Source organism: Hakea prostrata, chromosome 11 (genome assembly GCF_041222555.1).
Source record: "Hakea prostrata isolate BN-2017 chromosome 11, UWA_Hpros_2, whole genome shotgun sequence".
NCBI classification, from domain to species: domain Eukaryota; kingdom Viridiplantae; phylum Streptophyta; class Magnoliopsida; order Proteales; family Proteaceae; genus Hakea; species Hakea prostrata.
Window position 1 is genome coordinate 20,813,972 of NC_142610.1, and position 24,756 is coordinate 20,838,727.

At 37.4% G+C, this 24,756-nt stretch overlaps 5 protein-coding genes and 2 pseudogenes across 6 annotated transcripts; all 7 read left to right on the plus strand.

Annotated features, from left to right (window-relative positions):
* The first annotated feature begins 273 nt into the window (after positions 1–273).
* On the plus strand, positions 274–2,451 carry LOC149000781 (uncharacterized). The gene has a single exon (XM_089139215.1). It carries the CDS (start codon positions 274–276, stop codon positions 2,449–2,451), a length of 2,178 nt encoding a protein of 725 aa, XP_088995341.1.
* Positions 2,452–3,998: 1,547 nt separating this feature from the next.
* On the plus strand, positions 3,999–8,449 carry LOC149000782 (methylecgonone reductase-like; annotated as a pseudogene).
* Positions 8,450–9,886: 1,437 nt separating this feature from the next.
* Positions 9,887–11,336, plus strand: LOC149000783 (methylecgonone reductase-like). The gene is made up of 4 exons (XM_089140015.1): positions 9,887–10,246; positions 10,333–10,573; positions 10,687–10,866; positions 10,961–11,336. The coding sequence occupies exons 1-4, from the start codon at positions 9,933–9,935 to the stop codon at positions 11,183–11,185; spliced, it is 960 nt and encodes a 319-aa protein (XP_088996141.1). The 5' UTR covers positions 9,887–9,932; the 3' UTR covers positions 11,186–11,336.
* Positions 11,337–12,827: 1,491 nt separating this feature from the next.
* Positions 12,828–14,446, plus strand: LOC149000784 (rhazimal reductase 1-like). The gene is made up of 4 exons (XM_089139345.1): positions 12,828–13,295; positions 13,378–13,615; positions 13,696–13,875; positions 13,978–14,446. The coding sequence occupies exons 1-4, from the start codon at positions 12,979–12,981 to the stop codon at positions 14,197–14,199; spliced, it is 957 nt and encodes a 318-aa protein (XP_088995471.1). The 5' UTR covers positions 12,828–12,978; the 3' UTR covers positions 14,200–14,446.
* A 752-nt stretch (positions 14,447–15,198) lies between these two features.
* On the plus strand, positions 15,199–16,748 carry LOC149000785 (rhazimal reductase 1-like; annotated as a pseudogene). The gene is made up of 4 exons (XR_016170664.1): positions 15,199–15,659; positions 15,742–15,979; positions 16,063–16,242; positions 16,344–16,748. The product of XR_016170664.1 is annotated as a rhazimal reductase 1-like (transcript).
* A 1,587-nt stretch (positions 16,749–18,335) lies between these two features.
* On the plus strand, positions 18,336–19,763 carry LOC149000786 (methylecgonone reductase-like). The gene is made up of 4 exons (XM_089139344.1): positions 18,336–18,717; positions 18,804–19,044; positions 19,158–19,337; positions 19,428–19,763. Exons 1-4 carry the CDS (start codon positions 18,404–18,406, stop codon positions 19,650–19,652), a joined length of 960 nt encoding a protein of 319 aa, XP_088995470.1. The 5' UTR covers positions 18,336–18,403; the 3' UTR covers positions 19,653–19,763.
* Positions 19,764–20,411: 648 nt separating this feature from the next.
* On the plus strand, positions 20,412–22,005 carry LOC149000787 (rhazimal reductase 1-like). Its single transcript, XM_089139341.1, has 4 exons — positions 20,412–20,782; positions 20,864–21,101; positions 21,185–21,364; positions 21,466–22,005. Exons 1-4 carry the CDS (start codon positions 20,451–20,453, stop codon positions 21,685–21,687), a joined length of 972 nt encoding a protein of 323 aa, XP_088995467.1. The 5' UTR covers positions 20,412–20,450; the 3' UTR covers positions 21,688–22,005.
* The last annotated feature ends 2,751 nt before the right edge of the window (positions 22,006–24,756 follow it).

Below are 24,756 nucleotides of genomic sequence, written 5' to 3' on the forward strand. Positions count from 1 at the left end.
CAAACACGGTGAGTGAGACTTGAGTCAGAGAGACCAGAAAAGAAGAGAACTGAAGAAAGTGGACTAGATTCCAAGCTGAGATGGATTCTTCCTTCAACTTAGTCTTCTTGTAACACGCACTTTCCCACTTTGACAAAGACCTTCTCCGCGTAGGGAAATAACATCGACTAGTTGTACCACTTTTAAGTTTTGGGTTCAGAGATGGCAATCCAAAACCCCAACTGCTCTAGTTCTGCAAACAAGAACTGAACTGGTGAGGAGGGAAAAGGAGGAATGGGTAAGCATGGATGTAACCCTGATGGGTCCTTGAATGCAGCAGGTTTTGCCAAACCCATGCCAGCAATGGGTGTTTATGCTGCAGGAGCTTCCCTAATATGCTTTCTCTCCATGTCAAATGATCTAATCATAGGTTTCCGTTCTCGAAGATTTCATTGCAGACTTTTCTCCCTCAACTCCATGACTCTAACTCTTCTCTCCATAGCAACAAAATTGCCTGTTGACCTCAATTCTTCTATGCCTAGTAAACTGGACCAGTTGTCCAAGCTCACTAGCTCTGTTTTCATCTGCACAGCAATGGCTAACTTTATGCCTTCTTTAGCTACCATGAGTGACTCAGAGATCATTTCCAACGTTGTCTCTTTGGCTATTTTCGTCTTCACTGTCATTGTTGACATCTGTATTCAGATGGGTACCGGTGTGGTCTATGAATTTTTGCCTGAACACATCATTGTCATGTCCATAATGCTGTTCTTACTGCTGCTGTTCTGTCTATCAAGTATGGTTGTTCCAGCCACAATGCAGGTCCTAGATAGACAGTATAGAATCAAATTGATGGACACTGATGAGCCTGAGAAATGGAGACATGATTTTGAGTATCTGAAAGCCCAAATGGAGAAGTTATGGGCTATGGTTCATGCAAGTACACCTCAACAAGTATTTGGAAACTTTGAAATTTGCTCTGCTTCTGGGTTTCTCAATTTCCTCACCATTGTCGTTCTGGTTGAAGCTGCAGTCAGGTCCTTCATTCCGGGGGCTGTAACCTTCTGCAAGGGAAACTCTGATTATGGGTTGTGGTCTATCAGTACAGTTTTTGGCTCTCAATTCCTTGCTATATTTGTGGGCGGTTCTGCTCCTCTTCTTAGGTGGACAATTGTTGTCAAGCCAGTCTGTGAGAGGTGGTGGAAAATGCTTGCCCGCAGCTTTAACATGAATTTTCTACACATCTTTAGAGGTATGAAGGATCAAACTCTGAATCTTTTTCGCAGAAATTCAAGTCCTAGAGTTCTTACTGAATCAGCAAAAGATGATGATTGGATCAGAAAATTAGCAATCTATCTCCCATTCAAATATGTCGCTATATACTTGCTCAATTTCGGAGAGAAGCTGCTGTTACCTAGCGTAACGTTCGTTCTAAGACGTTATCCTCCTTTGGTGAATTCAATTTTGAGACAAGGGGAGAGAGAATCAGTCTCTGCAAACTTACAACATGGTCATTCAGAATGTGGGAGGATGATCAATATGGGCATTAAGAATCAACCATCTCATCTGATCAAGCTTTTAAAGAGAAGATCCGAAATTTACAACAATTCAGTTTTTTTCCTCAAGGAAGTGGTTGAGTTTGACAGCTACTTGGTTCCTCCTATTGGAACTTCAGATTGTGAAATACGTGCACCTCCCAATTGTTGGGCAATGGCTGTTGTAATCCTCACAAGCATCGCAAACTCACTCAGTCAATCCAACAAGGAGAGAATGCTATCATTAATAGATACAGTGAGGGAAGGCTTGAGAATCACCAAATTCATAGAGGAGAATTTGGAGGACAAGAGTCTGATCAGTGTGAGAGATGCAGCAGAACTCTTATGGGCAGGTATGGATTATTGTGCTTTCTTCCTCGATGATGCCAATCTTCATAAAGATCTGAGCAAGGGTTCTTCCATGCATAGTTCGCCTGAAGGGATACTGAAGAAACTAGCAAATGCTGGAAAGGGTTGTGTTTTGAGATCCAAGGACAAGCTCATGGGAGTCCCTCATGTTCTATGGCCTATAGAAGTAATTGTTGGTTACAGTCTGTATAGAGTCTGTGAAAGCATTCTGCTTGACAAACAAAAGTATCAAACAATTGACAAACTGTTTGATTGGATTGAGCAAACAATTGCAGATCTGTTATGTGCTTGTCTTTCCAATCTTCCACGAGCTTTGTATGCAGAATGTGCTTTAGCTAATGTAGTTGAGGCAGGGGAAAGAGTTAAAAGGGCAGCATATGTTCTTGGTCAGTTCCAAGAGATTCTACCAACCCTTGGAGCCATAAATTTTCCTGAACTTGATCATGATGGATCAGCCTACTTGGAGAGCTGGCGCTCGGTTGAACAATTAAAAGATCATCAATTTCTTGATTGTGTTTCTCCACTCAACCACTTGTTCTGTTCTAACTCAGGCCTCGATCTTGTTTGAGGTTAAAGCTACATTCTTGAAATGGTTTGATCTTTGTAAATGATGTAAAACAATCTAGTTCAACTGGCTAAAGAAGGAACATTTATAGAGGTAAAGATTCATACACATCTTAATTTTTTTTTTAGGTACAAAAATGCTTCTTATATATAGGGAATGCGGATATTGTATATACCATCAGCGAGAGTTGAACTTTTATCATGACACCTCATGCAATGCATATGTGTATTGTATTTAGACTTGTAAATGGATCGGATTCGGCTCAGATACACCAATATCCGAATCCGAGTCCGCCAGAAATTTAGAGAAGGCATCTAAATTCGAATCTAGAACTTTATCGAATATCTAATAATAATCCGATCCGATAAACTATCCGATTATTGATTGGTGATTGTCATTTTTTTATTTATTTTTGATTTCCAATTATTGATTACCGGTTTCTAAATCCAATTATTAACCCATTTTCTAGATAAAAGTATTTAATACTTTACTTGGGACCAAATAATTTCTGATCATCGGTTTCCAAATCCGATTATCATCCATATTCTGAGAAAAAATGTATAATACTTCACTCTATCTGGATAAATTTTTATCCGGATATTATCCGATTCCAATGAGCAATTATCCAAATCCGAATCCAATTGCTTAATGAATGGATACGATATTTCTCGGTAAGAAAAATTCAGGATACGGACACCCTTAAACAAATACAAATGTGAATTCAAAGGCGGATTTCGACTATCCATTTACAAGTCTAATTGTATTGAGCCTCAATAGGCAATATATACAGGAGGAATTTCTTAATATAATTATTACATAGATGAATATACAATTATAGGAATAGAGTTTCCTAATCTTATATACACAAATAAGGAATGTACAATAGGATATGTGATATACACAATTGGATGAGATGTCAAGATAAAATTGCATGAAGTGTCATGATAAGACGAACCTAAGAACGAGAAAATAAAGCTGAAAAGGTGAAAATGAGAGGGAAAGAACAGAAGTGGAGAGAGAGGTAGCAAATTGTGGTGGATCATTCAAAAATTAAAAAAAATATATATTGAAAAAATAGTGTTGGATTCTATTTTGAATTATTTATTTTTTGCTAAATAGACAAGGTTAATTCTGTTTTAAGTTTATTATCGAAACAATGAAGATTTTGCTTTAGATTGAAGAAATGTCATACAACCAGATGTGTGGTTTGAAAAAATTTCCAACCCATATCCAGACTCTGTTTTCATGGCCATAAAGTCATTTATGGATGGCAACTTCTAAAAGTAGCCTGATTCAATCCCTGAACTTATAACCATTTTGAACCTTCTCCAGTTGTCATTAGTGATGAAAACCTCCTTCTCTAAATGACCCATGAAATTTAAAATTGACAGCAAAGTATGCAAGAAGCAATATCAATTGATAGTAAAGGCAATTGCAATGGTTCAAGTTGAGGTGAGCTGATCTTCTGTCCACAGTATATATAGATTGTTCAGACAAGAGAGTTCTTCATTCCATCTTCCAAAGCTATCAATCGATCTCATACACTAGACATGGAGAAACAACAAGTTATCCCAGAGGTTATATTGAACTCTGGACATAAAATGCCATTAATAGGTTTAGGGACAGCAAGCTTCCCTGTCCCTGCAGATCTCACTTCTCATATTGTTGAAGCCATTGAGCTTGGTTATCGGCATATCGATACTGCTTCTATATATGGGACTGAAGAATTCGTTGGCCAAGCCATAGCCCAAGCACTTGAGCGAGGCTTGATTAAAAGTCGTAGCGATGTTTTTGTTACTTCGAAGCTCTGGTGTACAGATGCAGACCATGATCTTGTCCTCCCAGCACTCAAGGCAACACTTAAGTTAGTAGTACCTTTATTTTCTTCCAAACATATATTTAGTCCACAATTTTGATACTTAGCCAGATTTTGTTCTATGTTGTCATAGGAAACTCAATACAGATTATGTAGATCTCTATCTGGTGCATTGGCCTCTAAGATTGAAACAAGGAGCAGGCTTCCCTCCTCAAGCAGAAGACATTCTTCCCTTTGACATGAAAGAGACATGGGAAGCCATGGAAGAGGGCTGCAAGCTTGGGTTAGCAAAGTCTATTGGTGTTAGCAACTTCTCCTCCAAGAAGCTTTCCCAACTTCTAACTTTTGCCACCATTCCTCCTGCGGTGAATCAGGTATACATCAAATTACATAAACTATAGTCTTTGCCATAGATTTCTAATAGAAATGAATGACATTTCGATCCCAAAACAGAGAGTAGTTTGATTAAATAAAATTTGAACTATTCAGGTTGAAATGAATCCTTCATGGCAGCAGAAGAAGCTGAGGGAATTCTGTAAGGAGAAAGGGATCCATGTCAGTGCTTGGTCTCCTCTGGCATCATATGGGAATGCATGGGGTTCAACTGTGGTCATGGAGAATCCAATCCTCAAAGAAATTTCCTTGGCTAAGGGGAAAACCATCCCACAGGTATGCATCAGAAGGAATGAAGCTTCAATAATACATCTTGATCAAATATGTGCTTTTAAGGTAAATTAAACTTGGCTGTTGTTTTGATAGATGTCACTGAGATGGATATACCAGCAAGGAGCAAGTCCAATTGTGAAGAGCTTCAACAAAGATAGGATGAAAGCAAATCTCCAAATCTTTGATTGGGAATTTACCCATGAAGAACTTGAAAAGATAAGCCAAATTCCACAAAAAAAGGGATATCTGCAGAAATGTTTGTCTCAGCAAATGGACCTTACAAGTCTTTAGAGGAAATTTGGATGGAGAGATCTAACATCTTTAAATTCTACTCCAAGAGCCGCAGGAGTACTTGAGGAACAGTAATGTGAACAAAGCTCAAAATAAATTATTTTAAGTATATGAGTAAGAAGGGAATTTTCAAGCATATCGTATGCCACAAGTGACTAATAAAATTCACTTTCGATTCACAACCTCCAATTTCAGGTAATCACAGAGGAAAAAACAAGAAACATGAAAAGAGCTGGGTATTTCTTCATAGATTTATACAAGCAAATAAAACTAATTGAGAAAGAGAAAAACATATTTTTACAGATTACCAATACAAAGAGAAAGAAGTCTCGGACCAAGAATCAGAAGTAGGTGCGAATTTCACATTTGAGCTTTGAAGGACTGGATCCTTTCCGCTAGTTCCATCTCTTGAAATCTATAATCACCATTGCTGACGCTTTACTTGATATATAGAAAAATCAGTTGAGAGTACCAAAATCGTCAGATTTGCCCAGTTTGATATTGACACCAGGTTCATTAACCCAGAACTACTAAAAGAAACAAATGGGGCACTCCTTACCACAGAATCATTTGTTTCCTTTCCCTCCACATGTCATCTGTTATAAGGCTGGATCAAAATTCAAGATTTCATGAAAGCTCTGAAAAAATTTTCTTGTCATTCGATTAAGACGTTTACAATATTGTCTAGAATAACTGTTACATAACTTGACAGAAGTGGTTCTCCAATAAAGCCGAGTTGTGGCTCAAGCAAACAAAATGAGGAGGAGCATGTTTGGTTAAGGTGGTTGATGGGTATTCTATGTATCCATTAACAGATTAGAAATTCGTTGAAGGGTTCTTCACACCCAAAGCCGTCAACAAGCTCACACAAAAATCATGGAGAAAGCAGTAGAAGTTATCCCTGAAGTAGTTTTGAGCTCTGGAGATAAGATGCCATTAATAGGTTTGGGGACAGCAAGCATTCCTCTCCCTCCCTCTCTCACTTCACATATTGTTGATGCAATTGAGGTTGGTCACCGGCATCTTGATGCAGCTTCTAATTTGATTTGAAGACTCACGCCAATTCATTGCTCAAGCGCTCAAGAACAAAACTGATTAAAAGCCATTGCAAGTTTAACATCGAAGCTAGATGATAGAATTCGTTGCAGATGATAATCTTGTCCTTCCAATATTGAATGATTCACTTAAGATTTGTATCTCCTTCTAGACAAACATCTGCCATAAAATTAAAATATGGTGGATAATGTGAAGAGGTGTTTCTAATATCTTGTGTGATTGACGCACTCTATTAAAGCTTAAAAGAAAATTTTATAGGATTGTCATTCAAGGCTGCAACTTTGTTTGTGCAGTGGTGGGCTATTAGAAAAAAATGAGTCGGATAAACAAAAATAAGGATGCTAAGATGAATTAGTGGCAATTAGGAAGGATAAGATAAGAAAATATCACATTAGAGTTGGTTTGGGAGTTGCTCTCATAAGTGATAAGCTTCAAGAAAGTTGTTTAAGGTGGCATAACGATTTTAAACAAAGACCTATAAAGCTTTTGCACAAAATCCTATCAGATATGTGGGGTTTTAAAAAACCTTGAAAGAACTAGAAAAGCTAAGAGCATACCTAAGATATCCTTAAGAGAAGTTGTGAGAAATGATATGCATGGCTTAGGCGTTGATCTACCATGGCCTCAAGCAACGAGGAGGCAAACATTGGGCTACCCAATGGAGAACCCCCTTTAGTTGGGACAAGGCTTTTGTTGTTGTTGATTTTGAAATGGCAGTAAAAAAATTTTTTTTTTTTTTCCCTTTTTGTTTTTTCCCACCTTTATTCGACTAGGCGAACGAAGCATTTTGCCCTAGGGTTTTGAACTAGTAGAGATGAGGAAGGTGGGGAAGGTGGTCACAATAGGGAAGGGATAACCTTATCCGCATTGGTGGAATGTTGGGGCACATAACTAATCTAGTGGCAAGATGTTAGGTTTGTGTCATCAAGATTGGTGGGCTCCAAGCCTAGTTTTGTTCCTAGGAGAGTGTTCTATGTCGCAGATCTCTTGGAAGGAGAAGCCCTAGCATTTAGCCTTTTGGTCAGTTCCGTTGAATGGTTTTACTGCATTGACTCGTTATACGGAGTTGGAATAATTTGATTTCTACCAAAAATACAAGGACATTAATTTTTTTATCCTAGTACTCTCATTGACCCTATGGGGATAAGGTGAGGCTTCGCATAACAAATCTTAACCTCAATTGATCAGGATGTTGCAGGTCATTGTGTCATTCAAGCTTGTTGGAGGGCTCTCAAGCCTAGAAAATTTTGGCGTCGAACTCCTAGCCCGCAGAGTCAAACCACAAGCTATGTGAAAAAGATCTTCAGCACTACAATGAAAGTATATTACATCACAGTAGCCAAATTTCATATTATTTCTATAATGCCTAGATTTGCTTTCATATCGCACACTCTCATGAGAAACCTCATAACTTCCTTGTTTGATATCGGAATCACAATCCAAAAAGTGCGTTGAAAAGTAAGACTTCATGAACTACCTTTTCCCAGTTGAAGTCAAACCCAGAAAACAACTGGATGAATATTCAAAACTCATCCAATATGACCCTTGTACACTGACCTATGAAATCCATCATTCTAAGGAATCTTCGCTTCACCCAAAACACTTAAATCTTCTCACAAACACTCAAAACTATTGTAATAATGTTAATCACCCTCTAAAAATATAACAAATGCCCAAAGCCTTCTATGAGACCTTCACTTCAGTATAAGTCATGTACTCTTACAACACACTGTATTTTAGTTGCCAACAATGACAACATATGCAATCTCAACTAATGGAACAACACATTCTGCTTGACAAAGAAAAGTATCAAACAGTTTGATTGACAAACTGTTTGATTGGATTGAGCAAACAATTGCAGACTTGTTATGTGCTTGTCTCTCCAATCTTCCACGAGCTTTATATGCAGAATGTGCTTTAGCTAATGTAGTTGATGCAGGGGAAAAAGTTAAAAGGGCAGCATATGTTCTTGGTCAGTTCCAAGAGACTCTGCCAACCCTTGCAGCCATAAATTTTCCTGAACTTGATCATGATAGATCAGCCTACTTGGAGAGCTGGCACTCGGTTGAACAATTAAAAGATCATCAATTTCTTGGTTGTGTTTCTCCACTCAACTACTTGTTCTGCTCTGCCAAAGCTACATTCTTGAAATGGTTTGATCTTTGTAAATGATGTAAAACAATCTAGTTCAACTGGCTAAAGAAGGAACATTTATAAAGGTAAAGATTCATACACATATTTTAATTTTTTAAATTATTTTAGGTACAAAAATGCTTCTATATAAATATATAGGGAATGCAGATATTATATATACTAGTGAGAGTTGAACTTTTATCATGAGTCTTACGGGTGTAAATGGATCAAAAAGTGGTAATACCATACCTGCATCCTATTATATTATGATAGATTCGGATAATATCTTATTGGTTTTCGGACGGATTCAGTCGGATTCGGATGATGATTGGATAGTTATTTTGTTAAGTAGATTCTTCCAAATAGGCATGAATTCAGATTGAATACAACTTTTCAACTACATGTTGACATTTTTACTATTTTATTATTTGTGAGGCCTAGGTTTGAAATTTAAGAATTAGAAACTTTGGTAGTTATTTTAATAGAAAATCTAGAAAATTGATCACATATCTCAAGTAAAAAATTATAAAAATAAAATAAATAAATCCAAGTAACTTAATTGGATAATTTAATCGGATAGATAGTAATCGGTAGGAAAGGGATATATCATATCTGCATCCTATTAGTAATTGGACGGATTTGGATATTGCTAAACAAATGCAGATATGAATTCAGGAGCGGATTTCGGTTATCCATTTACATCCCTAATCATGACATATCATGCAATGCATTTGTGTGTATTGTATTGAGTCTAAATGGGCAATATATACATGAGGAATTTCTTAATATAATTATTACAAAGATGGAATACACAGTTATAAGGATAGAGTTTCCTAATCTTATATACACAAATAAAGAATGTACAAATAGGGTATGGGATATACACATTCGTGTGAGGTGTCAAGATAAAATTGCATGAGGTGTCATGATAAGACAAACCTAAGAACGATAAAAGAAAACTAAAAAGGTGGAAAGGAGAGGGAAAGAACAGAACTGGGGACAGAGGCTGCAAAGTGTAGTGGATTCAAAATTCTTTAAAAATATATTGAAAAACATTGTTGGATTCTGTTTTGAAATAAAAATTTTTTGGTAAATAGTCATGGTTAATTAATTATCAAAACATATTCTGTTTTAGATTGAACACATGTCACACAACCAGATGTGATTTGAAAAAATTTCCAATCCATGTCCAAGACTCTGTTTTCATGGCTATAAAGTCAATCATGGATGTCAACTCCTAAAAGTAGCCTGATTCAATCCCTAAGCTTATGATCATTTTGAACCATCTCCAGTTGTTATTAGTGATGAAAATCCACTTCTCTAATTCAACTTGCATGGCCCATGGAGTTTAAAATTGACAGCAAAAGCATGCAAGAAGCAAGATCAATGGAGAATAAAGGCAATTGCAATGGTTCAAGTTGAGGTGAGCTGAGCTTCTATCCACATATATATATAGATTGTTCAGACAAGAGAGTTCTTCATTCCATCTTCCAAAGCTATCAATCGATCTCATACACTAGACATGGAGAAACCACAAGTTATCCCAGAGGTTATATTGAATTCTGGGCATAAAATGCCATTAATAGGTTTAGGGACAGTATGTTCCCCCGTCCCTGCAGATCTCACTTCTCATATTGTTGAAGCCATTGAGCTTGGTTATCGGCATATCGATACTGCTTCTATGTATGGGACTGAAGAATTCGTTGGCCAAGCCATAGCCCAAGCACTTGAGCGAGGCTTGATTAAAAGTCGTAGCGATGTTTTTGTTACTTCGAAGCTATGGTGTACAGATGCAGACCATGATCTTGTTCTCCCAGCACTCAAGGCAACACTCGAGTTAGTAGTACCTTTATTTTCTTCCAAACATATATTTAGTCAACAATTTTTAGTACTTAGCCAGATTTTGTTTCATGTTGTCATAGGAAACTCAGTACAGATTATGTAGATCTCTATCTGGTGCATTGGCCTCTAAAATTGAAACAAGGAGCAGGCTTCCCTCCTCAAGCAGAAGACATTCTTCCCTTTGACATGAAAGGGACATGGGAAGCCATGGAAGAGTGCTGCAAGCTTGGGTTAGCAAAGTCTATTGGTGTTAGCAACTTCTCCTCCAAGAAGCTTTCCCAACTTCTAACTTTTGCCACCATTCCTCCTGCGGTGAATCAGGTATACATCAAATTACATAAACTATAGTCTTTGGCATATATTTCTAGTAGGAATGACAGAGGTTTCAATCCCAAAATAGAGCAATTTGAATAAATAAAATTTGAACCATTCAGGTGGAAATGAATCCTTCATGGCAGCAGAAGAAGCTGAGGGAATTCTGTAATGAGAAAGGGATCAATGTCAGTGCTTGGTCTCCTCTGGCAGCATATGGAAATGCATGGGGTTCAACTGTGGTCATGGAGAATCCAATCCTCAAAGAGATTTCCTTGGCTAAGGGGAAAACCATGGCACAGGTATATATGCATCAGAAAGAATGAAGCTTCAATAATACATCTTGATCAAATATGTGCTTTTAAGGTAAATTAAACTTGGTTGTTGTTTTGATAGATGTCACTGAGATGGATATACCAGCAAGGAGCAAGTCCAATTGTGAAGAGCTTCAACAAAGATAGGATGAAAGCAAATCTCCAAATCTTTGATTGGGAATTTACCCATGAAGAACTTGAAAAGATAAGCCAAATTCCACAAAAAAAGGGATATCCAGCAGAAATGTTTGTCTCAGCAAATGGACCTTACAAGTCTTTAGAGGAACTTTGGGATGGAGAGATCTAACATCTTTAAATTCTTCTCCTAGAGCCACAGGAGTATTTGAGGAACAATAATGATGAACAAAGCGTTGGAATTATTCATATGGATAGTTTGTGGAAATAAATGCATTTGTGGAAATAAGTGCATGGAATACCAATGGACTATTTGGTGATTCATTGCATAAGGAGAGGTCATGAATGAAGGGTTATGAGAATACCTATGGACTATTGGGTGTTTCATCTCCCAAGGAGAATTCATGAATGGAGGTTATGAAACCTTTTATTTTCTAATAAACAAACTTCTCATTTTCCTATTGTGATTAATGGAAGGTTTTGGGACTCTTGATTTCCCATGAAACTTCTCACTTCTTAGCTTGTTATTAAAGTCTAAAGATTTTCATTTCCCATAACTTATTTTATTAAGTTTGGTAATAAGTGATTATGGCTTTTCATATATCAAGCTAGTTAAAGAGACATTGATCTCATCTATAAATAGGGATCCCTCCTTGATAAAGATGGGTTGTTGTTTTGGGATATTTTCTTTCTTGTATTTGAAGAATTTTGCTAAAGAGCTTTGAAAGTTTTCATAGTGTTTTGTGGTTCTTGTTAATGGTTAATTGAAGATGGTTGATTGAAGATGGTTGATTGAAGCTCTTCCTTCAACAAGAAAAAAGTTTTGGGTTAATTCCTTCTTTCTATTTTTAGAGTCTTGCTAAAGTTCTTTGAGTTTTGTTATTTTGTGGTGTTCCGATGAAAAAAGGAAGGCACATGTCAAGTTCGTCGTTGCGATATACTTTGTGCTAAGTACATTGTTATTCGTCGTTGTATCCTGGGAGACAGACGTCCGTTGAATCATCAAGCACACTTGGAGGGGATAAATCTGTTTTAAGGAAAGCGTCTGACGCGCCTCGACGGTTTTCCTTTACTTTTCTTTTTCGATTCAAGTTCTGTCTTTCCGGATCTTCTCTTAATTCTCTATTCCCCTCATTATATTATCAATTTTGGCTAACACAAAGTTCAAAATTAATTATTGTAAAATATATGAGTAAGAATGGAATTTTCAAGTATATCGTGTGCCACAAGTGACTAATAAAATTATCTTTCGATTCACAACCTCCAATTTCAGGTAATCACAAAGGAAAAAACAAGAAACATGAAAAGAGTTGGGTATTTCTTCATAGATTTATACAAGCAAATAAAACTAATTGAGAAAGAGAAAAACATATTTTTACAGATTATCAATACAAGAGAAAGAAGTCTCGGATCAAGTATCAGAAGTAGGTGCGAATTTCACATTTGAGCTTTGAAGGACTAGATCCTCTCTGCTAGGTCTATTTCTTGAAATCTATAATCACCATTGCTGAAGCTTCGTTTGAAATACAGAAAAATCAGTTGAGAGTACCAAAATCGTCAGCATTTTGCCCAGTTTGATATTGACACCAGGATCATTAACCCAGAACTACTAAAATAGAAACAAATGGAGCATTCCTGACCACAAAATCATTTGGTTCCTTTCTCTCCACATGTCATCTGTTATAAGGCAGGATCAAAATTCAAGACTTACATGAAAGCTCTGAAAATTTTGTCTTGTCATTCGATTAAGACGTTTACACTATTGTCTAGAATAATTGTTACAGAACTTGACAAAAGTGGTTCCAAACTTCCAATAAAGCCAAATTGTAGCTCAAGCAAACAAAATAGGAGAGCTGTGTGAAGTTAAGGTAATCTTCTGGGGAGCTCTACGTATAAATGAAGCGATAGAAATTTGTTCGAGGGTTCTTCATCTCCCAAAGCCGTCAACAATCTCACACAACAGTCATGGAGAAAGTAGTAGAAGTTATCCCAGAAGTAGTGTTGAGCTCTGGACATAAGATGCCATTAATAGGTTTGGGGACAGCAAACATTCCTCTCCCTCCCACTCTCACTTCACATATTGTTGATGCAATTGAGGTTGGTTACCGGCATCTCGATACAGCTTCTATATATGAATCTGAAGAATCCGTCGGCCAAGCCATTGCTCAAGCGCTCAAAAAAGGCCTGATTAAAAGCCGTGAGGAAGTTTTTGTAACATCAAAGCTATGGTGCTCGGATGCAGATCATGATCTTGTCCTTCCAGCACTCAAGGAAACACTCAAGTTGGTATCTCTCTTCTATACAAACGTCTGCTATAAAATTAAGTTGTGTTAATTAAATATAAACTAGTTTATATTGCTGTAGGAGACTTGGGTTGGATTATGTGGATCTCTATCTGGTTCACTGGCCTGCAAGGATAAAACAAAGAACACGCTTCCCTACTCCAGAGGAAATTATTCCCTTTGACATGAAAGGTACTTGGGAAGCCATGGAAAAGTGCTGCAACTTTGGCTTGGCAAAGTCTATTGGTGTCAGCAACTTCTCCTGCAAGAAACTCTCCCAACTTCTAACCTTTGCTAACATCCCTCCGGCCGTAAATCAGGTATATCTCGTTTTGACAATGTAGGATTATTTTTTCAGCTTAATCATGTGATGATTTGGTAATTGAAATCTGGGTTTTAGGTGGAAATGAATCCTGTATGGCAGCAGGGGAAGTTGAGGGAGTTCTGCAATGAGAAGGGAATCCATGTCAGTGCCTTCTCGCCTCTTGCAGCATATGGAACTTCCTGGGGTTCAAATTTAGTAATGGAGAATCCAATTCTCAAAGAGATTGCTATGGCCAAGGGGAAAACTGTTGCCCAGGTATCAAATCCCAGAAACATACATCTTCTCAAATGAAAGAAGCTTTAATGATTCTATTTAGAAGTATTATTTTGATTAAACATCATTCAACTCTTTTGACAGATCTCACTGAGATGGGTATATCAGCAAGGAGCAAGTGCCATAGTGAAGAGCTTCAATAAGGAGAGGATGAAAGAAAACCTCCAGATCCTGGATTGCGAACTTACCCAAGAAGAACTGGACAAGATAAGCCAAATTCCACAGAAAAGGGGGAATTCAGGAGAAATGTTTATCTCACCAAATGGGTACAAATCTCTAGAGGAATTTTGGGATGGGGAGATCTAGCCCCCAAGAAGGTGAATAAAGCTCAAATAAATCAATGGGTGTTTTTGTTTTTTATTTACTTCTATTTTGGATTTCTTGTTCACATATTCTCCATAAACTCTGCGGATCATAAATTTATCATATTAATTCCCCTTTGCTTTTACCCAGAAATAATTGGACCCAATGTCTCACCCACCCATCTTAATTTATGACTTCGCTCTCCAAGTCTTTTTCTTCCTCATCTTCTTCCTGAGAACATCGCCACTTACCCTTATGAAACCCTAACCCTGACCCTTATTCTTCATTTTCGAAAACTCAAGTCGAATAAGGATTAGGGGTTTCTGAAATTAAAAATCAGGTCTGAAAATTTTCCAAATCTTTGATTGGGAATTTACTAGGAATTTACCCAGGAAGAACTTGATAAGATAAGCCAAATTCTACGGAAGAAGGGATATCCTGCAGAAATGTAAGTCTCAGCAAATGAACCTTACAAGTCTTTAGAGGAACTTTGGGATGGAGAGATCTAATACCTGAAGATTCTACTCCTAGAGCCACAGGGGTATTTGAGGAATAGTAGTGATGAACAAAGCCCAAGATAAATTATGTAATATGTTTTTGTAAGTATATGAGTAAGAAAGGAATTTTCAAGTAAAGTGACTTCTAAAATTATCTTTTAACTCACAACCTCCATTTCACAAAAGAAAAACAATAAACATGAAAAGAGTTTGTTATTGCTTCATAGATTTATACAAGCAAATAAAACTAACTGCCATTGCTGAAGCTTGATATGATAGATGTCAAAATAAGTTAAGAGTGCCAAAATTGTCTACGATTTGCAAAGTTTGATGCCGACATCAAGATCATTGCCCCAGAAGTACTAAAAATGGAGCATTCTTGAAAACAGAATCATTTAGTTCCTTCTTTCCCCATGTCGTTTGTAATAAAGCTGGAGCTTTACATGTAGAAAATTCAAGACGACTCCTATGAAAGCTCTTCTTTATCATCCAATTAAGACGTTTAAACTATTCTCCAGAATAACGGTTACAGTGCTGGACAAAGTCGTCGCAATAAACCTAAATTGTAGCTCACTGCGTGAAGGTTAGGTAATCTTCTGATAAGATATATAGTTGATCAACAGCAATCAACAATCTCACACAAGAGTCATGGAGAAAGCAGTAGAAGATATCCCAACGGTACTCTTGGGCTCTAGACTTAAGATGCCATTAATAGGTTTGGGGACAGCAAGCTCTCCTCTTCCTCCCACTCTCACTTCACATATTGTTGATGCAATTGAGCTTGGTTACCGGCATATCGATCCGGCTTCTTTATATGGGTCTGAGAGAATCCGTCGGCCAAGCCATTGCTCAAGCACTCGAGAAAGGCCTGATTAAAAGCCGTAGCGAAGTTTTTGTAACATCAAAACTATGGTGCTCAGATGCAGATCATGATCTTGTCCTTCCAGCACTCAAGGAAACACTCAAGTTGGTATCTCTCTTCTATACAATCATCTGTTATAAAATTAAGTTGTGTTAATTAAATATAAACTGCTTTATATTGTTGTAGGAAACTTGGGTTGGATTATGTGGATCTCTATCTAGTTCACTGGCCTGTAAGGCTAAAACAAGGAACAAGTTTCCCTGCTCCAGAAGATGTTTTTCCCTTTGACATGAAAGGTACTTGGGAAGCCATGGAAGAGTGCTGCAACCTTGGCTTAGCAAAGTCTATCGGTGTCAGCAACTTCTCCTGTAAGAAACTCTCCCAACTTCTGACTTTTGCTAACATCCCTCCGGCCGTAAATCAGGTATATCCAGTTTCAACGATGTAGGATTATTTTTTCTGCTTGATCCTTCAATGATCTGGTCTAATTGAATTTTGGGGTTTTAGGTGGAAATAAATCCTGTATGGCAGCAGAGGAAGCTAAGGGAGTTCTGCAATGATAAGGGAATCCATGTCAGTGCCTACTCGCCTCTTGCAGCGAATGGAGCTTTCTGGGGTTCAAATTTGGTAATGGAGAATCCAATTCTCAAAGAAATTGCCATGGCCAAGGAGAAAACTATTGCACAGGTATAAACCTCAGACACAAGTAGCTTCTGAAATGAAAGATGCTTTAATTATTCTTTTTAGAAGTATTCTACTGATTAAACATCATTTAACTCTTTTGACAGATCTCACTGAGATGGGTATATCAGCAAGGAGCAAGTCCTATTGTAAAGAGCTTTAATAGGGAGAGGATGAAACAAAACCTCCAGATCCTGGATTGGGAACTTACCCAAGAAGAACTGGACAAGATAAGCCAAATTCCACAGAAAAGGGGGAGTTCAGGAGAAGGGTTTATCTCACCAAATGGATACAAGTCTCTAGAGGAACTTTGGGATGGGGAGATCTAAGCCCTCAAGATGATGAAGAAAGTTGAAATAAATCAATGGGTGTTTCTGTTTTTTTATATATTTTGATTTTGATTTTTTTCTTTCACATATTCTCCATTAACTTGGCAGATTATAAATTTATCATATTATGCTACAAAAGAGTTTCAAATTTGGGCTATGAACCAAAACACCACTCTAGTCATGTTTTCCTCCTCTACTATGGTTATTCCTCTTTTGAAATTAATTGGAACCAAAGAATTAAAATACCCTTTTGCCCTTTATTTCTCACCACCCATCTTACTTTTGACCTTACCCTCCTTGTCTTTTTCTTCCTCATCTTCTTCCTTCCTTAGAACACTGCCACTTACCCACATGAAACCCTAACCCTACTAGCTATACTTCATTTAAAAAAAAAACAGTCGAGAACATCAAATCTGGAAAAAAAAAAAAACAAATATTAGTTGTTAGCAGTCACTGGAGCCGTGGACTCCCAAGTCGATAAATCAGGATCAGTGGTTGCTGAAATTAAAAATGAGGTCTGAAAGTTTTCCAGAAATACCTTGTAGTAAGAGTACTAAATACAAAAACTGAAAGCAGGCAGAAACGGAAATAGAGATTGACATTAGGTTTACCATTACGGTCGTTGGATTCCAAGGGCAATGGTGGAGTTGCTGGCTTGTCTTTGCAGCTCGTACGAAAATTTGAATGCCAGAATCCCGAATTCAGGGGAAGCATGAAAAGAAAAGGGAATAAGAGTCTCTCCCACAATTACATCTCTCCACTGCACAATAAAGTTGGGGCCTACCTAATCGTTACTGAAATTTCAAGCATTAGCCCTGTGCGCAAGCACTGCCTTCTCCTCCCACTAGGCGATGTTCGGACTTTCAAGTTCAGCCTATGTAAGTATTAACCCTGTGAACTACATGTGCACCGGCCCTGTCACATAGCTCCTCTAGAGAAACTAAAGAACAGAGGGGATTTGAATGTAAGACATGGGGGGCTACCAGACCACTTGAGAGTAAGTTTGGGACCACAAAACCTAATAGTGTGACATTTTTTAGAAGTCTATTCCAAGATTTTTATACCAAAGCCGGCAAAAAAAAAACATATAGAACAATCGAATTTCAACCCATAATAAGTGACTCGAACAAAACACTTATAAATATTCCCAGCCAATTCGTTATAATATAAAATTACCCCCTAGTGGTTGAATTGTTCATAAACTAGTCCAACCAACCCCAATTCCTAAAAACAAAAATAAAATAAATAAATAAATAAATAAAACCCAACCACAAAAACAATTCTAACTATAGAAGGTATTAACTTGAAAACTTTCATGTCAAAATAAAAAATAAAAAAAAAGCAAAAATTGAAAAATATCATAAAACAAAATTTCTTTTTTAAAACTTCAAGAGTGATTCAGTTAGCAAAACATCAGCATTTCCATGTAGAAAGTCAAGGCAAAAGAAAAATGAAAAAATATCATAAAACAAAATTTCTTTTTTAAAACTTAAGGGGTGACTCAATTACAGCACTTCATATAGAAAGTCAAAGCTCAAATTCCCTTGGGACTAGAAGTAAAGTCTCAACTTGTATTTAAATTATATATGTAACAACTAGTCGTTGAGCAGTACCGATGAAATTTCCCTTTTCTAATTCAACGTGCTTGGCTCATGGAATTTGGAATTGAGAACAAAACATGGAAAGAAGCATGATAAATGGAGGATAAAGGCAATGGCAATGGTTCAAGTTGAGGTGAGCTAATCTTGTGTCCCCAATATATAGATCTATAGATCGTTCAAACAAGAGAGTTCTTCATTCCATCTTCCAAAGCTATCAATCGATCTCATACACTAGACATGGAGAAACCACAAGTTATCCCAGAGGTTATGTTGAACTCTGGGCATAAAATGCCATTAATAGGTTTAGGGACAGTATGTTCCCCCGTCCCTGCAGATCTCACTTCTCATATTGTTGAAGCCATTGAGCTTGGTTATCGGCATATCGATACTGCTTCTATGTATGGGACTGAAGAATTCGTTGGCCAAGCCATAGCCCAAGCACTTGAGCGAGGCTTGATTAAAAGTCGTAGCGATGTTTTTGTTACTTCGAAGCTATGGTGTACAGATGCAGACCATGATCTTGTTCTCCCAGCACTCAAGGCAACACTCGAGTTAGTAGTACCTTTGTTTTCTTCCAAACATATATTTAGTCAACAATTTTTAGTACTTAGCCAGATTTTGTTTCATGTTGTTTTAGGAAACTCAGTACAGATTATGTAGATCTCTATCTGGTGCATTGGCCTCTAAGATTGAAACAAGGAGCAGGCTTCCCTCCTCAAGCAGAAGACATTCTTCCCTTTGACATGAAAGGGACATGGGAAGCCATGGAAGAGTGCTGCAAGCTTGGGTTAGCAAAGTCTATTGGTGTTAGCAACTTCTCCTCCAAGAAGCTTTCCCAACTTCTAACTTTTGCCACCATTCCTCCTGCGGTGAATCAGGTATACATCAAATTACATAAACTATAGTCTTTGGCATATATTTCTAGTAGGAATGAAAGACGTTTCGATCCCAAAATAGAGCAATTTGAATAAATAAAATTTGAACTATTCAGGTGGAAATGAATCCTTCATGGCAGCAGAAGAAGCTAAGGGAATTCTGTAATGAGAAAGGGATCAATGTCAGTGCTTGGTCTCCTCTGGCAGCATATGGAAATGCATGGGGTTCAACTGTGGTCATGGAGAATCCAATCCTCAAAGAAATTTCCTTGGCTAAGGGGAAAACCATGGCACAGGTATGCATCAGAAAGAATGAAGCTTCAATAATACATCTTGATCAAATATGTGCTTTTAAGGTAAATTAAACTTGGTTGTTGTTTTGATAGATGTCACTGAGATGGATATACCAGCAAGGAGCAAGTCCAATTGTGAAGAGCTTCAACAAAGATAGGATGAAAGCAAATCTCCAAATCTTTGATTGGGAATTTACCCATGAAGAACTTGAAAAGATAAGCCAAATTCCACAAAAAAAGGGATATCCTGCAGAAATGTTTGTCTCAGCAAATGGACCTTACAAGTCTTTAGAGGAACTTTGGGATGGAGAGATCTAACATCTTTAAATTCTACTCCTAGAGCCACAGGGAGTATTTGAGGAACAGTAATGATGAACAAAGCTCAAGATAAATTATTGTAAAGTATATGAGAAAGAAGGGAATTTTCAAGTATATGTGTGCCCAACCCAAGACTAATAAATTATCTTTCGATTCACGCCTCCAATATCGGGTAATCACAAAGGATTTTCAAGTATATCGACAAGCCACAAGTGAAAAGAGCTTGTTTTTTTTTTTTTTTTTTTTTTGGGTAAATAAAAGAGCTTGGTATTGCTTCATAGATTTATACAAGCAAATAAAACTAACTGAGAAAGAGAAAAACATATTTTTACAGATTATCAATACAAAGAGAAAGAAGTCTCAGATTTGAAGGACTAAATCCTCTCTGATAAGTCCATCTCTTAAATCTATAATCAACATTGCTGAAGCTTGATATGATAGATGGAAAAATAAGTTGGGTGCCAAAATTGTCTACGATTTGCAAAGTCTGATTCTGACATCAAGATCATTGACCCAGAAGTACTAAAAGATAAAAATGGAGCATTCCTGACCACGGAATCATTTGAAAGCTGGAGCTTTACATGTAAAAACTTCAAGACGACTTCTATGAAAGCTTTAGAAATATTTTCTTTATCATCCAATTTAAGACGTTTAAACTATTCTCCAGAGTAACGGTTACGGTGCTTGACAAATTTCATTGCAATAAACCCAAATTGTAGCTCACTGCGAGAAGGTTAGGTAATCTTCTGATAAGATATATACTTGATCAACCGCAATCAACAATCTCACACAACAGTCATGGAGAAAGCAGTAGAAGATATCCCAACCGTACTCTTGGGCTCTGGACATAAGATGCCATTAATAGGTTTTGGGACAGCAAGCTCTTCTCTTCCTCCCACTCTCACTTCACATATTGTTGAAGCACATATTGTTGATTCAATTGAGCTTGGTTACCGGCATATCGATACAGCTTCTTTATATGGGTCTGAAGAATCCGTCGGCCAAGCCATTGCTCAAGCACTCGAGAAAGGCCTGATTAAAAGCCGTAGCGAAGTTTTTGTAACATCAAAACTATGGTGCTCAGATGCAGATCATGATCTTGTCCTTCCAGCACTCAAGGAAACACTCAAGTTGGTATCTCTCTTCTATGCAAACATCTGCTATAAAATTATGTGGTGTTAATTAAATATAAATTGCTTATATTGTTGTAGGAGACTTGGGTTGGATTATGTGGATCTCTATCTGGTTCACTGGCCTGTAAGGCTAAAACAAGGAACACGTTTCCCTACTCCAGAAGATGTCCTTCCCTTTGACATGAAAGGTACTTGGGAAGCCATGGAAGAGTGCTGCAACCTTGGCTTAGCAAAGTCTGTTGGTGTTAGCAACTTTTCCTGCAAGAAACTCTCCCAACTTCTGACTTTTGCTAACATCCCTCCTGCCGTAAATCAGGTATATCCAGTTTCAACGATGTAGGATTATTTTTTCTGCTTGATCCTTCGATGATCTGGTCTAATTGAATTTTGAGGTTTTAGGTGGAAATGAATCCTGTATGGAAGCAGAGGAAGCTAAGGGAGTCCTGCAATGAGAAGGGAATCCATGTCAGTGCCTTCTCGCCTCTTGCAGCGAATGGAGCTTTCTGGGGTTCAAATTTGGTAATGGAGAATCCAATTCTCAAAGAAATTGCCATGGCCAAGGAGAAAACTATTGCACAGGTATAAACCTCAGACACAAGTAGCTTCTGAAACGAAAGATGCTTTAATTATTCTTTTTAGCAGTATTCTTTTGATTAAACATCATTTAACTCTTTTGACAGATCTCACTGAGATGGGTATATCAGCAAGGAGCAAGCCCTATTGTAAAGAGCTTTAATAGGGAGAGGATGAAACAAAACCTCCAGATCCTGGATTGGGAACTTACCCAACAAGAACTGGACAAGATAAGCCAAATTCCACAGAAAAAGGGGAGTTCAGGAGAATGGTTTCTCTCACCAAATGGATACAAGTCTCTAGAGGAACTTTGGGATGGGGAGATCTAAGCCCTCAAGATATGAAGAAAGTTGAAATAAATCAATGGGTGTTTTTGTTTTTTTATATATTTTGATTTTGATTTTTTTTTTCTTTCACATATTATCCATAAACTTGGCAGATTATAAATTTATCATATTATGCTACAAAAGAGTTTCAAGTTTGGGCAATGAACCAAAACACCACTCTAGTCATGTTTTCCTCTTTACAATATTTATTCCTCATTTGAAATAATTGGACCCAAAGAACTAAAAGACCCTTTTGCCCTTTTTTCTCACCACCCATCTTTCTTTATGATCTTACCCTCCTTGTCTTTTTCTTTCTCATCTTCTTCCCAATGGCTCGTCAGGAAAAATTTTGCAATTTCAAATACCTTCTGCTGAGGCAGTAGTGGCTTCAATTCTAAGTCTCCCTCAGTTTGTAGAATGCCAGAATCCCTAATTCAGGGAAAGCATGAAAAAAAAAATGGAATTAAGAGTCTCTCCCACAATTACATCTCTCCAATGCACAATAAGGTTGGTGCATACCTTATTCCGTACTAGGATTTTACTTCTGATGCAGGGCAACACAGACCTTTACTTGATCAATAGAAAATCCAAACTCGTGAGGGTGGGGACGCCCGCCCTCGCTAGGCAATGTTAGACATGTGAACCATCAGTGCAAGCAAGGGCCCTTGCGGATGACAAAGCTCCCCCAAGATGTAATTGAGGTACGCGTAAGCTGGTTACGCCGGCCTGGATGAACCTCAGATAACAAAAAAAAAAAATAATATTCATTTGAACTATCAATGCAACCATTGCCCCGCCCCTATTAAGCAATGTTTGGATTTTCAAGTTCAAATTATACAAGCATTAGCCTTATGAACTATCGGTGCAAGCATTGGCCTTGTCACCATAGCCCCTTTGGAGGAACAAAAGAGTGCAACAACAGAGAAGCAAAGGGAATTTGAACCTAAGACTTGGGAACTACCAAACCACTTGAGAGTAAGTTTGGGTCCCAAACCACCACCTTCTCAGCCCATAATAAGTGACTCAAACAAGATATTTATAATTATTCACTCCCAGTTCCTTATATATAAAATTACTCCTTAAAGATGTAGTTGAATTGCATAGAAACTACTCCAACCAACCTCAATTACTAAAAACAAAACAATAAATAAATAAGACCCAACAACAAAAACAATTCTAACTCTAAATAAGGTATTAACTTGGAAACATTCATGCCAAAAAATAAATTGAAAAATATCGTAAAACAAAAATTTTCTTTTAAAACTTCAAAGGATGACTCAATTAGCAAAATATCAGCACTTTCATGTAGGAGGTATGAAAATTTCCTTTCTCTAATTCAACTTGCATAGCTCATGGAATTTGAAATTGAGAACAAAGCATGCAAAGAAGCAAGATAAATGGAAGATAAAGGCAATGGCAATGGTACAAGTTGAAGGTGAACTAATCTTGTGTCTCCAATATAGATAGATTGTTTAAACAAGAAAGTTCTTCGTTCCATCTTCCAAAGCTATCAATAGGTCTCATACACTAGACATGGAGAAACCACAAGTTATCCTAGAATCTATATATTGAACTCTATTCATATTGTAGAAGCCATTGAGCTTGGTTATCAGCAAGTTGTTACTACTTCATGGAATGGAAGTATTTGTCAACCAAGCCATAGCCCAAGTGCTTGAGAGAGGCTTGATTAAAAGCCGTAATGATGTTTTCATTACTTTGAAGCTATGGTGTACAAATGCAGACCATGATCTTGTCCACCCAGCACTTATGCTGCATTTGTTTGCAAAGGTGGGGTGGGAAAAAATGGGTGGAAAAAAAAACATGTGGGTCCCATGTGTAGTGGGGTGAGGGAGAAGGAAAAAAAAAAAGAAAAGATTTTGTGGAAAAATGATAGGGGTGGATCCCACTTTTTACTTTTCTCAACTTTCCCACAAAGTCCCACCAAATATGTGGGGTTTTAAAATATCATGGGGTGGGAAAAGCAAATCAAAAAATGTATAATTTTGAGATCCAAGCAACCAAACAAGATCATTTTGGGATTTAAAAAGAAAATCTTCCACTTTTTTTCCCTTTTTTCCCACCCCACCTTTATTCCAGCAAACAAACGCAGCAGGAAACACTCAAAATTGGTAGTACCTTGTCTAGTAGTACCTTGTCTATCTTCCAAACATATATTTAATCAAAAACTCCTAATACTTAACCAGATATTGTTTTATGTTGTTATGGGAAATTTAATACAGATTATGTGGATCTCTATCCAGTCCATTGGCCTGTAAGATTGAAATAAGGTTCAGGCTTCCCTTTCTCAAGCAAAAGACATTCTTCTCTTTCACATGAAAGGGACATGGAAGCCATGGAAGAATGCTACAAGCACAAACAAGGGAGCAACCCCCAGAAGCCCAACAAATGCCACCACCCAACGGGAAAGAACAAAGACAAAAAGCCGCAAGACCCACAAGAGGATTATTACTACTCGGTGGCTATGACGTAGGTGAAATATGTTTTTATCTCAAAATAACAATTTGTTTAAATAAAATTTTAACTGCTCTGGTGGAAAGGAATCCTTCATTGCAGCAGAAGAAGCTGAGGAAATTCTGTAATAAGAAAGGAATCTAACACCAAAAAAGCCAAATTCCTAAAAAAAATCCTGCAGAAATGTAGGTCTCAACAAATGTACAGGTCTGTAAAGGAAATTTGGGATGGAGAGATTTAACACCTTAAAATTCTACTCCTTGAGCCACAGGGGGTATTGAGGAAAATTAATGATGAACAAAGCACAAAATAAATTATACAATATTCACAACCTCCAATTTCAAGGCATCAAAAGAAAAAACAAGAAACATGAGAAGAGCTGGGTGTTTCTACATAGATTTATACCAGCAAATAAAACTAATTAAGAAAGAGAAAGACATATTTTTACAGGTTATCAATAGAAAGAGAAAGAAGTCTCGGATCAAGAATCAGAAACAGGTGTGAATTTCACATTTGAGCTTTGAAGGACTAGAACCTCTCTGCTAGGTCTATATCTTGAAATCTATAATCACCATTGCTGAAGCTTCTCAGTTGAGAGTG